This window comes from Phragmites australis, chromosome 12 (genome assembly GCF_958298935.1).
Source record: "Phragmites australis chromosome 12, lpPhrAust1.1, whole genome shotgun sequence".
NCBI classification, from domain to species: Eukaryota; Viridiplantae; Streptophyta; class Magnoliopsida; order Poales; family Poaceae; genus Phragmites; species Phragmites australis.
In genome coordinates this window covers 27989445-28005186 of record NC_084932.1, presented here as the reverse complement: position 1 = coordinate 28005186, position 15742 = coordinate 27989445, and the positions used below count along the sequence as shown (strand labels likewise).

Here is a 15742-nt window from a genome sequence, read left to right as displayed (position 1 = left end):
ATGCCCCAGGTCACTCGGTTGTCGTGGAGGGTGGCTGACAACAGGTTGTCAAGAAGAAAAGGCGTCGTTCTCCACGCCCACCGCCGCCGCCGCCTTCAAGGCCAGTACCGACAGACCTGGTTGGAAGATGCTTCAATTGTCTTGCCATGGACCATGTCGCGGTCGCTTGCCGTAACCAATCACGGTGTTTAAGATGTCAGCAGGAGGGACACCGTGCACACCAGTGTAAGCGTCCTCGCTCCCCGTCGGCACCTTGGTCGAAACCGCCCAACCTCCAGGCTGCTGGTCGCTCTCCTCCAATGCTGTCCCGTGGGATGCCCCACCGCCTCCACAACCTTCGTCCTCCCAGCTTCGGCTGATCATAGATGCCTCCCCAAGGCCATCTGCTGCGTCACAGTCCACGGGACGTTCTTTCTCGCCACCGGCCATTTGTGCGGCCGAGTCTCCGCCGTCAACACCGCAGTTCTTCGGTTCGGTTCCTTTGGCCTCTGCGTCAACTCATGTGGATTTCGCGCATCGGCTGGATTTGCACCTCTGCTTCGTCCCCCGCTCCGAGCCCCTGGTTCAGGAGGAGGCCAGGCTTGCGCACGCTCTCGTGGCGCTCGTAGTTGGAACTCGGCCCTTCGTGGACGTGGGAGCCAAGTTAGGTCGTTTCTAACGTACTCCTTTGGGGTCAATGGGGAGGATTTCTCTGTCCACAGAGGTTGCCTCGAGGATGTCCTGATCGTCTTCCGGAGCTCGGCGTCCCGTGACTTGGTGCTCCATTCTGCGATGCCTTCCGGAGCACCGTTCCAGCTGAAGTTTAGGCCGTGGGGACGACAATCGCTGGCCAACGTGCGATCCCTGCTATTCCGCGTTTTGCTTAAGCCTAGAGGGATCCCGACCCATGCGTGGCACCTTTCCACCGTGGAGCGCATTCTCAGCTCCTCGTGCACCAGCCTGATCCTAACGCCGGACACCATGGCCAGGGATGACTTGTCCTGCTTTCGTGTGGTCGCTTGGTGTGCAGACCCTGGTCTCATCCCGAAGGAGGTTGATCTGATAGTGCCGGAACCAGTGGAGCAGTTCGTTGACATTGGCCTCTTCTTGCGCCCAGATGAGATCATTCATTCCAAGCAACTTTGCCTCAGTTACAAGGTCGCTATTCATCTCATAGAAGTCTAGGATTGGCATTTGCCTTCTGGCTCCTTCGATGGCGGGACCTCATCGGATAACTGGGATAACGATGTCGACGAATACCCAGGGTTCGATCAGCATGGCCGGTCCATGCCTTTGCCAAAACGTACGAGGCTTCATGAGCCACCAGAGGGTGCTGACGCAGGCCCTTGTGGTGGGGGCGCAGCAGGTTCCTCTGGGACGTGGCGTTCGTTCTTCGGCGGCCGCGCTGGCGACACTTCGATCCTCTCGTCGGGAGCTCTGGGGCGGTCTGGCTAGCCGCCGGTGTCTGCTCCGGTTTGGTCCAGGCTGGGCCCACTCAAATTTGGTCGTTCGAACAAGAGAACCTGTTTCCCAAAAAGAGCCTGCTGCAGATAAAAGCGTTCTGGCCGGGGAAAAGGATTCGGCGGCCCATGCCTCTACGCTGCAAAGACTTGTCCTCATGGTCCATCGGGACCCATTCTCGGAATCCTTCGACCCCATGCTCATTGAGAGTGTGTCTGTTCCTAATCTCCCGCATTGCCTAAACCTATTCGACGCTATATTCCGACACCCTGACGGTGACATGTCGCTGGTCTGGGACCCCATGCTCTTGGAGGCCTCTTGGTCGCGAGCTAGCCCTGTGATGATGGACCAGACGCCGGTCACTCACGTGAGGACTTCTGAACACTTGGCCTGTGAACTGTTGTCTTCTGAGGCATCGCCAAACAACTGCTCTTTCTCCGCTAACATGCCAGGTTCTGTGGTCTCCGAGGACTTGCCAAATGACAACGTCTCAGTTCCTTCGAGCCTCGTGGTTGATTTTCTTGCCCCTTTGTTGGTTCAGGCCACGCCGGAAGTTGGGTTGCGAGGGATCTAGGATGGTTGCCTCTCTGGGTCTGCCCTGGCTTTTCCTCCTATCTTGGGCCCTTCTTCTAAGCCACCCCCAACTCTCTTGGGTTGGGCTGCTTTGGACGGGCTCTCGAGCCCTCGGGGGGTTCGTCTGTTGCCCCCCTCCACCAAGGTCCGTCAGATCATTGAGATTGATGGCTTGCTGGACAATGCTAGCGAGTGTGCCCTGGTCGCAAAAGTGTCGTCACCCCGACCAGCGCATGTCTACCCGCCCAAATCTTGCACCCTTGTCTATCATAGGCGCATTCTCGTCAGCAGCCCATGCATCTACGCCGCAGTCCCCGTCACGGACGACTGAGGATGAGTTCTTTGATCGGGTAGCTATTCGCATGTCAGCGCTGCTGGAGGCGTCGCCTCCCACCACGCACCAGAGCAAATCAACTTCTTTGGCGACCCCCAACCGCCGTAACAGGCGCTTGGCAAGCAATGGTCGTGCCCCCCAGGTGAATGCTGTCCGTCGTGCGCAGTTGGTCTTAATGAAGAAACTGGGCATTCTCTCTGAAGGGGAATGCGTCGATCAGGAGGCACAAGATGAATACATGTGTTTGTTCAGCAACCCGCTCTCTCGTGCACACCTTGTAGCTCTAGCGGCACTCTTCGGTTGGATGGTGCCGGAGGAGTGTGAGGTCAGGACAGTGGATTTCATTGCCACTGGATGTTGAATTCCTTTCGTTGTTTCCTGTGGTCGTCTCTAATCATTTAACTATGAATGTTGAAAACATCCTCGTTTGGAATGTTCGTGGCCTTAATAAGCAGGCGTGTCGCAACTCCGTACGTGAGCTTGTGAATGCGATGAAGCCCAACATCGTCTGTTTACAGGAAACAGAGGTCTCCATTATGTCTACAACGATCATCCTCTCCGCCCTTGGGCCGGTGTTTGATCAGTTCGTCGCGTTGCCTACCTCTGGGACGCGAGGAGGCGTCCTTTTAGCATGGAAAGGAGCTTCTTGCATTGCCACCTCCTCCTGGGTCGACTCCTACTCCGTGTATGTCCAATTTGTGGGTGATCATGGCATACATTGGTGGTTTACTAGTGTGTATGGACCCCAGCTTGACGTGGAGAAGCTTTTGTTTTTGCAAGAGTTGCGTGATGTGCGCACCGGTTGTTTGGGCCCCTGGGCGGTCACTGAGGATTTTAACATGATCTATAGAGCGGTTGACAAAAATAACGCAAATGTAGACTGTGCCATGATGGGTCGTTTTCACCGTCTACCGGGTGGTCTTGAGCTTCAGGAGATCGATCTTCTAGGTCGTCGTTTCACTTGGTCAAATGAGTGCTCTGCACTGACGTTGGTACATCTCGACTGGGTTTTTTGCACGACGGATTGGGCTCAGCTCTTCCCGGACTGTCTCCTCCAAAGTTCGACCGTGGGCATATCGGACCACTGCCCACTTCTTCTGTGTCTCAGGGTCATTCGCTCTAGAAAGTCGCGATTCCATTTCGAGTGTTTTTTGGCCTCAGCTTCCTGGCTTTCACGAGGCTGTCGCCATGGCTTGGTCAGCTCCGGTCCAGAACCAGTGCACGCTGTCTCGCTTGGCAACTAAGCTCTCCAACCTTAACCGTGCCTTGCATGCCTGGAGCAGCACACAACCGGCAGTGTATCCTCTCGGCTCCATCTGGCAAGGGAACTGCTACATCGCCTCGACATCGCTCAAGACAGTAGGGTGCTCTCTTGTTTGGAAGACTGGTTGCGCCGCCGTCTGAAATTGCACTGTCTTGCGCTTGCTTCCCTCCAACGCACCATAGCGCGCTCTCGGTTGCGCCTCACGTGGCTTCAAGAGGGGGATGCAAATACGTCCTTCTTCCACCTACATGCGAGGTTCCGCAATCGTAAGAACTACGTTGCCAGGCTTAAGGTTGATGATCTTGTGTTGACCAGCCACGATGACATGCAGAAGATTGTTTGGGAATATTTTCACAAATTGATTGGCACGCCACACCAGCGCAGCTTCACTTTAAATCTCACTGTAATCCTCCCCTCCGCAGCTGATCTTGATGTGTTGGAGCTCCCATTCACCGAGTGGGAGGTGTGGCACACGATTAGACAGATACCGTCGGATAAAGCGCCGAGACCGGATGGATTTACGAGTCGTTTCTATAAAGAGTGTCGGACGGTGATCAAAGAAGATATCATGGTTGCGCTGCATGCGGTGCATGGGGGGATTGCAGGAACCTTTACCTTCTCAATTCAGCCCTCACGGTTCTAATTCCGAAAGCGCCTGACACCGAACAGGTAAAAGATTTTCGACCCATAAGCTTGGTTCATAGCTTCGCCAAGCTTCTCACTAAGATCCTGCCGAACCACCTTGCGCCTAAACTATCGACGATGGTTTCCGTGAGCCAAAGTGCCTTCATCAGGGGTCGTTGCATACATGACAATTTCCTCCTCGTCCAACAGATGACCAAGTATCTCCATCATCATAAGATGCCCAGATTCTTCTCAAACTTGATATCACGAAGGCCTTTGATTCTGTTTCTTTGCCTTTCTTGATTGAGGTTCTTGAGCATTTAGGCTTTGGGACTCGGTGGAGGAGCATCTTGTGCACTCTGTTGGCATCCTCATAGTCTCGTGTCCTACTCAATGGCTATCCAGGCAACGTGATCTTGCACCGCAGAGGGCTCCGTCAGGGTGACCCGTTGTCTCCGATGCTTTTTATCTTGGTTATGGATGTCCTCAATGCCCTCTTCGCCAAGGCGGTTGAGGAGGGTCTCTTGCAACCGCTGACCAACAGGGAGATTGGACATCGCGTGTCGATGTACGCAGATGATGTGGTCCTCTTCTGCCACCCGTCGGACAAGGATATGTCCGTCGCCTCACACATTTTGCAACGCTTGGGGGGGGGGGCGTTAGGGCTTTACACTAACATGCAAAAGAGCTCAGTGATTCCGATTCAATGTCAGGAGAGCAATTTAGACACCGTCCGCTCTGAGCTCTCGTGCAAGGTCGTGAATTTTCCGTGCAATTATTTGGGGCTTCCCCTTTCAATCAGCAGACTTTCCAAGGTAGACCTCCAGCCGATTGTGGATAAAATTGATGATAAGTTACCGGGATGGAAGGCGGCGCTGTTTAATACTGTCGGTCGCTCCGTTCTGGTCAGCGCAGTGCTCATGGCGACTCCCATTTACACTCTCTTGGCCTTAGACGTGCCCAAATGGGTGATTAAGGCTGTAGATAAGCGTAGGAGGGAATTTTTATGGAGGGGACGCCGTGATGTGCAAGGTGGTCATTGTGCGGTGGCATGACAGCGGGTATGTCGACCGCGGGAACTAGGTGGACTCGGCATCCATAACCTCGTCTTGCTAGGCTGGGCGCTTAGAATGAAATGTCTTTGGCTGCAGAAAACCCAGCCAAATCGACCTTGGGTGGCTCTCAGCATTCCGGCTCATTCCAATGCCTTTTGTGAAGAAGCGGGCGTTTGCCAAGTGAACGGTTCATGAAGCCCTGCAAAATCGAGCCTGGATCCAAGACATCCGAGGGGATCTCTCAGTTCAGGCACTGTTTGATTATTTGCTGGTTTGGGATGAGCTTCAGGGGATGATTCTCCATGACAACCAACCTGATCAGCATGTATGGACGCCGTCGGCCACCGGTGAATTCTCGACTTCGTCTGCCTATAGACGTTTCTTCATGGGTGCTATTGAGTTTGAACCTTGCAAAAGAATTTGGAACACCTGGGCGCCGCGCCGGGTCAAGATATTCATCTGGTTGGCCACTTTAGATCGATGCTGGATGGCGGATCGACTTGTGCGCAGGGGTCTTCAGCACCTACCGGCTTGCCCGTTGTGCGACCAGGAGGATGAAACAATGGGGCACCTTCTTATGGACTGTGTGTTTGCTCAGGAGATGTGGTTCAAGGTGCTTCATCAGGTTGGATTGCAGGGGCTGGCACCTGATGGAGTCCATTTAGGATTTCAAAACTGGTGGCGGAGAGTACACAACGTGCTCCAAAGGATTCTCGTAAGGGTCTTAGTACTTTGGTGGACCTCGTAGCTTGGTCTATTTGGAAACACCGAAACCGCTGTGTTTTCGATGGAGATCGACCTTGTGTGCAGAAGCTGCTGCAGGACATCTTTGACGAAGCCAGGGTTTGGGCGACGGCGGGTGCAATGGGTTTGCGTTCTCTATTAGGTTGAGGACTCAGAGAGTTTTGCTGGAGGTCGTTTTCATTGTAAAAGACGCGTCTGCTTGTTGTAACTAACCTGGCCGTTGGTACGACTCTGTATACCGTTGGCTCTTTATCTTAATATAATGATACATAGCTCTCCTGCGTGTTCGAGAAAAAAAAAAGTTTGAGTTAAACAAGGTGAGGCGTGTGGCACTAGTATTTGCTTTGGAAATGATACAACAATGCAACTATAAAATGATTCATTCTTGGCTTAAAGTTGTTTGGTTAAGTAGCTCAAAATTTTGACATCTCTATATGTGGAAATTTACAGCTAAATACTACAGTACATTGTACTTGTTGATGGCTATGATATGTTATGATGATATTCCACATTCACTCCTGTTGCAACTTGTTGCTCAAATTTCAAGATGCCCTTTCTATATATTCTATAGGACGATGTAAATTTCCACCTTTTTGGTCTTGAAATGTAGACTAAGCTATTCTAAACCACTACATTCAGAGAATTGCTTGGAATAGTTTGTGCCTTGATGTTTAGAAGAGTCTTGGCTATGCTTTTGTACGGTTGGTGATGAGATCAGGCTGCTCTAACCCCCTGCAGAGGCGTGGTGTTTCGGTGTTCTTTCTGTCTTTGTGTTTGTGTTGTGTTCGAGTTGTGTGTGTGTGCATTTGTATTTGGTCCGCTTTGGACTTTTTCCTCCTTAATATAATGATGCGCAGTTATCCTTCGCGTTCGAGAAAAAAAAAATGCTTTTGTACAGCACATGCACCAGTATGGACATTTTGCTCATATATCTCAAGTGCTAAATTGTGCTGATGTAAGCAATTTTAAGAGTACAGAAGTAAATATGCCAATTTGAAGTATAGGTAAAATATCTCTTATCTCCTGTATCTCAGAAAAAATACCAGTCTGGTGCCATTTACCTTTATTATCGATGTTAAGTATTTAAAGTTGGATTTGTCAATACTCCATTAAAAATTATGCTGCTTGCTGTGGCATTTTAGTTTAATGATGTGTTTGCTTTCTTTTTTTTCCTCATCTGGTGCCTTGTAACATAATTCCCCCCCTTTTTTTTGGTATATATGCTGTTGCAGACTTGCAGATTCTATTGGTTTGACATCAAATAGCAACTTTACAGTTATCTGTCTCCCATTCTTTGAACACAGTATTATTGAAGTGTGGTTGGCATTAATCTGGTCAGCTCTACCCCCAAAGCAACTTCTAGAATGCCAAGTTGATGCTCATGTTTTTTGATTGGGATAATATATCTATAATTTACTCTTCCTGCTGATCAAGAGGAAGTGCCTTCTTTACTAGGGATAATTTCTGTGGAGAACAAACTAAAGCATGGAACAATTATATGGAATCGTGTCTCACCTGGAGAACCAAAAAAACCAGAAGCAGAAAGGACAAACTAAAGCCTCTGAAAAAGTATCAAATTCTTCCCTAAATTTGATGATGGAGATGTTCTTTGAATTACATGCCATTGATTTTTTTTTTCTTTTCACTAGTTTAACCAGAGAATCCTCATTCCATATTTTCATTCATGTGCTGCAGGATTCTTATTTGGTAGAATCTCCAACATAACCACTCCATTTGCTGCGTCTGTCTTGGTGGCTACTGGTGATGAAGGTATCAATGGTAAGTATCAAAACTTCAGCATTATGGATAATCTATGCTGGGGGAATCAATGGTAAAAGCTTCATATTTACACGATTGAAAGCCAATTGGGTCACAGCTGCTATGATGTAAATCTTCTGTTTGGGCATTTTAGAAATTCCCCTCCAAAGCAAGATGGGGCATAAAGTTATTGCTAAGGAATTTGTCCTTCCCTATATTGTTCTTGATACACACCTATTTTGGAGCATAAAGTTGCTAATGTCACTGCTTTATTGTCATGATGTGTCTATATTTTGTTGGCTTGTAGTCCAATGATGTGTTCCCCCTATCAATTTTCTCAGGTCACAATCTACAAGGTTAGATCAACTCACCGGGCTGAAGGACGTGACAAATATTTTCTGTGGATATTGCACCTGTCTTTGAGAAGACAAAGCATCACCAAACATGTCAAATTCCAACTGAGCCAGACGCATTTGAATTCGCCTCAGGACTAGGCCTGTCTCAGTGCTATGTATTCTTCACTTGCCATATGCTGTTCAAAGCGAAAGATGATGCTGATTGGGACTTCGCAATTTTGTCGTGAGTTTACTACTTTCTTGGTGCTGTCATGTCCATGATTGCAGGTTACCGAACATTACCTGTTGGAAAAATGGTGCTCTTGCATTGGCAGCAATTACAAGTAGGTAGGCATCTTGTGCCTTTTGCAGTTCCCTTGTGGAGTTGTGGTCCATAATAGAGTGCTCATTGCATCAAAACTGATAAAATGCTAGATGGTGTGGTATTGATGTCCCCTGTTCTTTTGTAGTTCCCCTTTTCCTTTTCTAAGAAATCCTTGGTCTTAATAGATTGTAACTCTGTGGTTTCTTATACAACCGTAGGGGACTCCCCTACTGTTTTCCTGTAAAAAAAATACTCTGTGGTTTCTACCTGGCAAATTTATTGCGGCTATCATTGCTTCAGTTATTTGGATGGATTGTTCTTCCATCTGTTAGAAGGTTGCATATTTGCACATAGATCAAGATATATATTTTTCGTCTTTCTTATTTTGTTATCTAAGCACTGCACTTGTTTCCTGTTTAGCATGCTCCAATTTCTCCAACCTGTTCCACCTATTTAAGAATTACTTCTGAATGTCCTTCCAAATCTGATATTCCTTCTCTTCTTTTTCTTTAATGAATGGCAGAGCTCCTGCTCTCTTTTCGAAAAAAAATATCTGATATTCCTTGTTTCTATCTATGCCCATCCAATATTCCTAGGAAATAATTTCCACTGTTTAATATTTGAGAATTTATGACCCAAAGGGCCCTAAATGTCTCCCCGAAATGAGACATTCTTGCCCTTATATTATATTTGGCGTTGGTCCATGGCCTAACATATTGTTTCTATTGCCCTATGCACATCCTTGAGAGAACTGAAACAAGCCAACTTATTGTGTATCCATTTAGATATCTTTAAGCCAACTTGTATAGTGCTCATTCATTTGATATCATAGGCTTTTATTTAGATGATGGTAGTTGAGACACAGGAATTCCATGGTCACCGAGTCCTACAAGTGAATCCTGCAAAACCTCAAAAAGTAATTTTAGGTGGTCTTCACAAAGCCAGTGTAAGGTTCTTGTGTGGATGCTGCATGGCACTTGGTGCCACGAAAGACAAATCCTGTTCTTTATTTTTTTCCGAGAACCTGCAAAAGGCACACACTTCTCACTACTTGCGGTTAGTTGGCGAAGGAAAAAAGGGCGAGAAAAAGGGCGATGCTGACATCGACTCGAGTTTTGTGAGAGGTACAATCTCACCTGTGGTGTCCTATCAAAAAGAAGAAAAAAAGAGAAGGTAATGGACGATTGTGAGGGAGTCCATGTCATGAGAATCACACCAAGGAGGGTCACCGAACTTTCCCTGTTGGAAAATGATGCGTGCTTCAGCAGCATTGGCACCGGCTGCAGCAACTTGGCAAATTGCAAGCATGGTGGCCTGGCTTGTGCTCTTTGCATTGCGGCCATCCTGTGTGTCCCAGTGTGTGATGATGATCTACCACCAATTATTTTTATGGGGAAGTATTCTAATATTTTTTCTGTATGGTTAATCTCCTTTTCTTACAGTTCCCAGTAATTCATGTATGGTGCAGTCATATATATATTTTACTGCAGGCTGATATCAGAGAAATCAATAGATTAGAATGCTCATTTGTGCAGCTCAACATCAGAATACAGTAGGAAGTTGAAAAGAGCAGACAACCTGATAATAGCATCAGCAATTTGGGAGTGCTTTTTATTTTTTTAGTAGGTGTTGAAGTGATAAAGCAGGAATGCATCATTGGTGTCTGAACCTGAAGTCAAGGTGTCAACGTCAACACATTTGACAGCATACAGTGTAGTGCAACAATATTCCAACTTTCAAGCAAGTACACAGCAAGCAACTGGAGCATGAGACTTGTATTCAGGAGTTGCATACTTGTACAGAAATCCTCAAGGCGAAACCAAAGACGATAAACATATACAACACCCCTGAAGGACAACCTTTTGAAATTCTGAAACCTCATACAGGCAACCAGCTGCGGGTCTCAGGCTGAGGTACTCATACCACATATATTCTTAACATCTTACGATTTTCGATAAATAAAATTTTATTGAATCCTATCGCAACATCAAATTGATATGAGTACGTAAGAGTTCACCTATGATTTCTGCATAACTCGGATGCACATAGTCCAAAAATAAAAAAGACCAAACAAAAGAAAGATGGCCACGGCAACCTGGCAAAAGAAAGAAGCGGAAAAAAAACTCAATCCAACTGGCTAGCTATGGCGGAGCATTAATCCAAAATCTAGATTGTCATCCAAACCAAGTAAAAATATCTAACATAAGTAACATCTTACGATGATTACATGTCAATAAACAACTATATTTTCTTTCCTCGTCTTCTTCCTCGCCACCGCCACCACCGGCACTTGCCTTCCGGTTCTCTCTCTTCACCTTACCAGGGGGACCTCCACCGAATGGGCTTGTCAAATGTTAATGACAGGTCAATGTGCTTCTCAGACTCAGCCATCACCATGAATGAGGGGATGCAGACAATTTGCCTACCCTACACAGTGATTCAAAAGTTCTGAAATTTAAATTGGCCTTCAGAAAGGATAGCAACTTGACAATATAAAGGGTTAAAGGATCACCAAGAGTAGCATCATGTCTGCATTATGGTATCATGCAGGTGTAGTTGGAGCTGAGCATCAGAGAGCATTGTTGCACTACTAAATTTTCAGGAGACAATCATGCCATTTTGGGCCGGGAGAAGAGGTTCGGCCCAATACGCTCTACGGTCCAATACTTCATTTTGAGATGCTATGGCCCAATATTTCATTTTTAGATGCTATAGCCCAATACATTGTTACTGGGGTACTTTGGAGGATAGAATTATGCGGAAAAAATGTCATCAAAACTGGAGTGTAGTAAAATAAACCTTTTCTATTTCTTTTTCTTTCCACGATGTTCTGGCCAAAGGGCCTGTTTGAATTGGAGGGTTTCCTGGAGACCTCGTTCAGAATGCAGGGATTCTTCTCAACCATAGAAGAACTAAATTGTTTCTAGTGACCCTAAATGGTTTAAGACCTGAAAGTGCTCATCTCTGCTGGTGATTCTCAAGGTGTTGTCTATGACACTGCTTACTGCTAGACCACACGATTTAGGGATCTTTGGAGCAGGGTACGACCGGGATACTCAAGGTGCTGGAAATGCAGCAAATAGAAGCGGCACAAAGGCAACACATCCAGATACCAGATAGGATCAGAATACACTGCTACCGTCTAAATTCTCCTAGCTAATAAGATTCACCACCTCAAAACAGCATCACCAATTCACCACCCACCCACATTGCAGATCCCTACACTACTCATCTACTGGTATATGTCGGACAAATATGTTACATGCTGACAAGTCAGCGAAACGGCAGATGGAGGTTGCCACAGCTGAGCTACATTTCCGCCTGGATGCATTTGATCTGAACTCTACAAGAAATGCAATGATCAAAACACGGTAATCACTGTTCATTTGATGGTTTAGATGAGTTCAGGGTTTACCAGTCCAGAGGGCCCCGATTCCAGTAAGTATTTTCGTCCTCGAAGATCATGAAGCTGCTAGTCCATAAATTTTGCTCCGGATACATGCTGTGATAATCAGAGGATGGACGCCAATAACTGTTAGAGGCCTTGAATTCCTTTTCAGAATCCACCTCAGCAAACGTCACACGCTTGTTGCTCTTTGGTTTATGTTCATTTGAATCTTTCAGTGATTCCTGTTCTTTCGAGTCTTTCAGTGCTTTCTTCAGTTCTTTCGAATCTTTCAATGTCTTCTTCTGTTCTTTAGAATCTTTAGGTGACTTTGAATCCCTTGATGGCTTCGACTCTTTTGAATCTTTCAGTGACTTGGGATGTTTTGTATCTTTTGATGCCTTTGGTTCTTTCAACTCCTTTGATGATTTCAATTCTTTCGATGATGATTTTGATTCTTTCGAATCTTTTGATGATTTCCCTGACTGTTTAAATGATTTGCCAGCCTGAAATATAGAATAAGAGAATTAGAATGGCGAAAACAAGTTTGTCATTAGGAGGATTTTCTCAACTTGGTATGTTCAAAATTAATGAATGCATGGTCCAAAGGAACTACTCAAATTTAAGGAGAAAGCATAGCTCAACTAGTAAAATTGAATTAGTATCACAGGTATAAATGAGTTAGCTGAGAGAGTATGTAATATAACCATCAAGATTTAGACTTACAACAACGTAAGCATCAAATATCAAAATGACTTCAAAGTAAGCATTATCAAAGCTGTTAAGTGGGGATATATATAAGGTGCATGTACCTTGTTCGCCAGTTTCTTCAGAGCATCAGTCCCATTTTCTTCAACGAACTTATCAAGCGCTGTGAGGAAGTCATCAGATTTGCCAAAAAGGCCCCTTTTTTGAGGGACATACCAAATGTTGACCATCTGGTTCTTTACAAAGGCAGGTCTCACATAATTTTGGTACACATAGGCTGCACCATTGAAGTAAGGCAGGACAAGCCAGCAAATAAAGATCAATTTCATTGAGGGCCAGAAAGGAAGGCTGTGAATATCAAGCATGGGAAAAACCATGGAATTTAGTGAGTAATATACCATTAAAACCTGTAGTACATTTGTGCAAGCTAAAACCAATAATTCTGAGATCAGATACAAAAGTTCAGATAACTACAAATATAATCACTAAATCACTAGATCCTGAAACTTAGACCAGAGGTGGTAAACCTTCCATCACACATGGATGCGTTGAACACCCAAAAAGTGAAAATACATAACTAACCATTTCTTTGTTTGGTTCTGAATTATAATCTACACTGCAACTATTTAGCTTTTTAATCAATTAAAAAATAAGTATGTGAAGCCTGATTTATGACACTCCAGTCTGTCTGCACTGAAATGGAACAGCCTGCAGTCTGTACTTTTATCTTACAGAAAGCGCACCAAAATCTAGCTTCAAGGATTAGCAAAGTAATATGTATAAGGACTTCATAGTGTAAATGGCCTAATGCTAATATATATGTCCCACTTGTTCAAAAGTACTGAGATATATCTGCAACTAATAAGCCTAAAAGAATCTCCAACTTACACAATGAATAATCACAGCAGTACTTACCACTGAATAATTGATGCAAAGGTGAGTTCAAACAGTGTTATTAATGAGTACAAGACCCAATATGTGAGCCATTGTTGATCATCAACAGGAGATTTGGTTTCTATTGCCTTAACTGAAGCATACCTGTAAATTGTAATAACACTTAATTTACATTTGTGCTTTACCATTAACAAATAATCATAATAAAAGATGAGTTTCTAGCAACACGGTACAAATTATGAGCAACTTACAAAGGATAAGCCAGTGCGACCAAAGGCCTGCAGAGAAAAAAGAGATAAACTAACCTTAAAGCATACACATTTGATTTAATAATAGTAGCATATGAGCCAGAGGCTGGGACTAAAAAGAGGAATGCTAAATTCAGAAATGAACAAGAGCCTGGTAGATATCTACTGAAGTAGTGAGAAATCATCAGTTAACCCAACAAATGGAGAAATGAATAACTCGCAAGAAATCTAGTCACGTTGTAGATTGTGCATGTTTCCTTTCCAACAAAAGATTGGAATTGTTTCCTTTGTTAAATAGGTTTTTATGTGTCACAACACAGTAGCATCAAGAAATGTCTAAGATGCAAGCACTAGTCCTACATAGCAACATGAATCACCGTATCAATACTGGATGTGACACTAGCTTCATGAACAAATGGAATTCAGTGTACTTAGGTCTAACACACATTGGTTCACACTTCACACTAAGATCTGGTCTCAAAAAGGACATACTTTTTTTAAAATGCATCATGATCACTATGCAACATAAACAACGATCTACTAAATTATAAGAAACAGCACCAGATTGTGCCAAGCCATTCTTCCCCATGTGACCTAATCTGTTGCATGGAAAGGAATGTGAAACATCCAAAACGATCAGACGGACAAGGGAATACAAAAAACTAATCTGGAAAGTGGAATGACTCACAAACCTACTTACCTACAATTACATGCACTATCAAAACTACAAATCTAAAAGCAACCAGTTTTATAAAGGACTGAGAAAAAAGTAGTAACTGACAGAACTGAACAGCTGATCTACACATTCAGAATCCAGACGCGGTGAACTACATCGAAGCCAACTCCTGCATCACAACCTAACTTTAGGTTCCGGGCAGGGGTTAGCATTCAGAAAAGTTGTGAGTCAGATCTAAAAAAGAAATGTGCTTATGAAGACCCAAATAAATGGTCATTCCAAAACCCAAAGCCCAAACACACTGATGAACATCACGAAACCTCCAAAGCAAGTTTTTTTCTTTTTACCAAATGAGTTCGAAAAGGTAAAATCCCTTTATTCCAACAGCAAAATGCAAGCATTCCTACAAAATGGCGCTCCAGTTAGTCAATATACACCGAAATACACAACCGATTCAGGGGCACAAGATTTCACAAGCAAGATTTTACAGGTGAAAACTGAACCATAACAAGAAGGATTTCTACTCGACCACATGATTTTTCCAAACCTGACACCGACTAAAAACTAAGCCATTGCGCTCGTCTCCAACCAAGGGCGCCCGTTTTTAAGTCTCGACCAATGCAAACTCCCGGTACACATGTCACGAGCAACAAAGACTACTTCAACAATGCCGAGCAGCGAAGCATCTAAACCGCTCACGCATCACACGACCAGACACAGGGCCATTGCTACCGCCACCATTTCAGCGACGAACAAAGAGCTAAAAAGCAATGGAAAGAAACCAAGGAATCGGGCAACGAAGCACTGACCCCGCAAGAACGTCGAAGTTCTTGGCGAGAACATTGAGCAAAGATCCGGAGCCCATTGCTCTGTCCACCCTCGAATCGTCGCTGTGGAGAGCCGGGGCTGCACGAGATTGCGGTAGAATCCGAAGGGCTTCGGCGTTCTTGAACCCTGCCGCTTTTTTTCTTGCCCCCTTTCGCTGCTCTTCGGGTCTCGAGGGGAGCAAAGACGGGAGAGGAAAGTGCGGTGGAGTGGAGTGGAGTGGAGTGGAGAAGACGAGACGACGAGAGACCCAGCAGAGCACCAGCACGGATACAGAGGATGTGATTATGCAGGTAACCCCTGGAATTTATTTTATTAACGTACTAGTGCCATGCAGTTTATTACTAGTAATTTTCTGGGGGCAAATAAAGCACGTAGATATTTAGCTTGTTTCGAGTGTTACAGACCGTCTCTCCTAAGTACTCCTTGTTTCGTAATACTTGGTATTTTTATCAATCACATAGATTTAGACAATTATTGATAAAATATTTTATGATCACAATGTTCTTTATATAATTAGTATTGAGTTACACGAATAATAAGATAAAGTATGA

General features: G+C 45.1%; 2 protein-coding genes across 3 annotated transcripts; one reads left to right on the top strand and one right to left on the bottom strand.

The window, feature by feature from the left end:
• On the top strand, positions 1–8743 carry LOC133886474 (uncharacterized). The gene is made up of 4 exons (XM_062326166.1): positions 1–100; positions 194–7603; positions 7730–7813; positions 8134–8743. Exons 1-2 carry the CDS (start codon positions 1–3, stop codon positions 1162–1164), a joined length of 1071 nt encoding a protein of 356 aa, XP_062182150.1. The 3' UTR covers positions 1165–7603; positions 7730–7813; positions 8134–8743.
• A 2495-nt stretch (positions 8744–11238) lies between these two features.
• Positions 11239–15424, bottom strand: LOC133886026 (HVA22-like protein a). Of its 2 annotated transcripts, none has more exons than XM_062325742.1 (6): positions 15173–15424; positions 13691–13717; positions 13461–13583; positions 12650–12893; positions 11868–12343; positions 11239–11788 (listed from the first exon to the last, which is right to left on the bottom strand). In XM_062325742.1, coding segments are annotated over exons 1-6 (927 nt in total). In that variant the 5' UTR covers positions 15229–15424; the 3' UTR covers positions 11239–11787. The 2 variants fall into 2 exon arrangements, with proteins under 2 accessions (XP_062181726.1, XP_062181725.1); XM_062325741.1 differs by having other exon boundaries at positions 11240–11795.
• Positions 15425–15742: the final 318 nt, after the last annotated feature.

Coding starts and splice junctions, on each gene's coding strand:
- LOC133886474 (XM_062326166.1), top strand. CDS start 1: ATGCCCCAGGTCACTCGGTTGTCGTGGAGGGTGGCTGACAACAGGTTG. Junction 101..193: donor CCGCCGCCGCCGCCTTCAAG/GCCAGTACCGAC, acceptor ACGGTGTTTAAG/ATGTCAGCAGGAGGGACACC.
- LOC133886026 (XM_062325742.1), bottom strand. CDS start 15,228: ATGGGCTCCGGATCTTTGCTCAATGTTCTCGCCAAGAACTTCGACGTT. Junction 13,584..13,690: donor GTCGCACTGGCTTATCCTTT/GTAAGTTGCTCA, acceptor TACAATTTACAG/GTATGCTTCAGTTAAGGCAA. Junction 12,894..13,460: donor TTTGCATCAATTATTCAGTG/GTAAGTACTGCT, acceptor TGATATTCACAG/CCTTCCTTTCTGGCCCTCAA.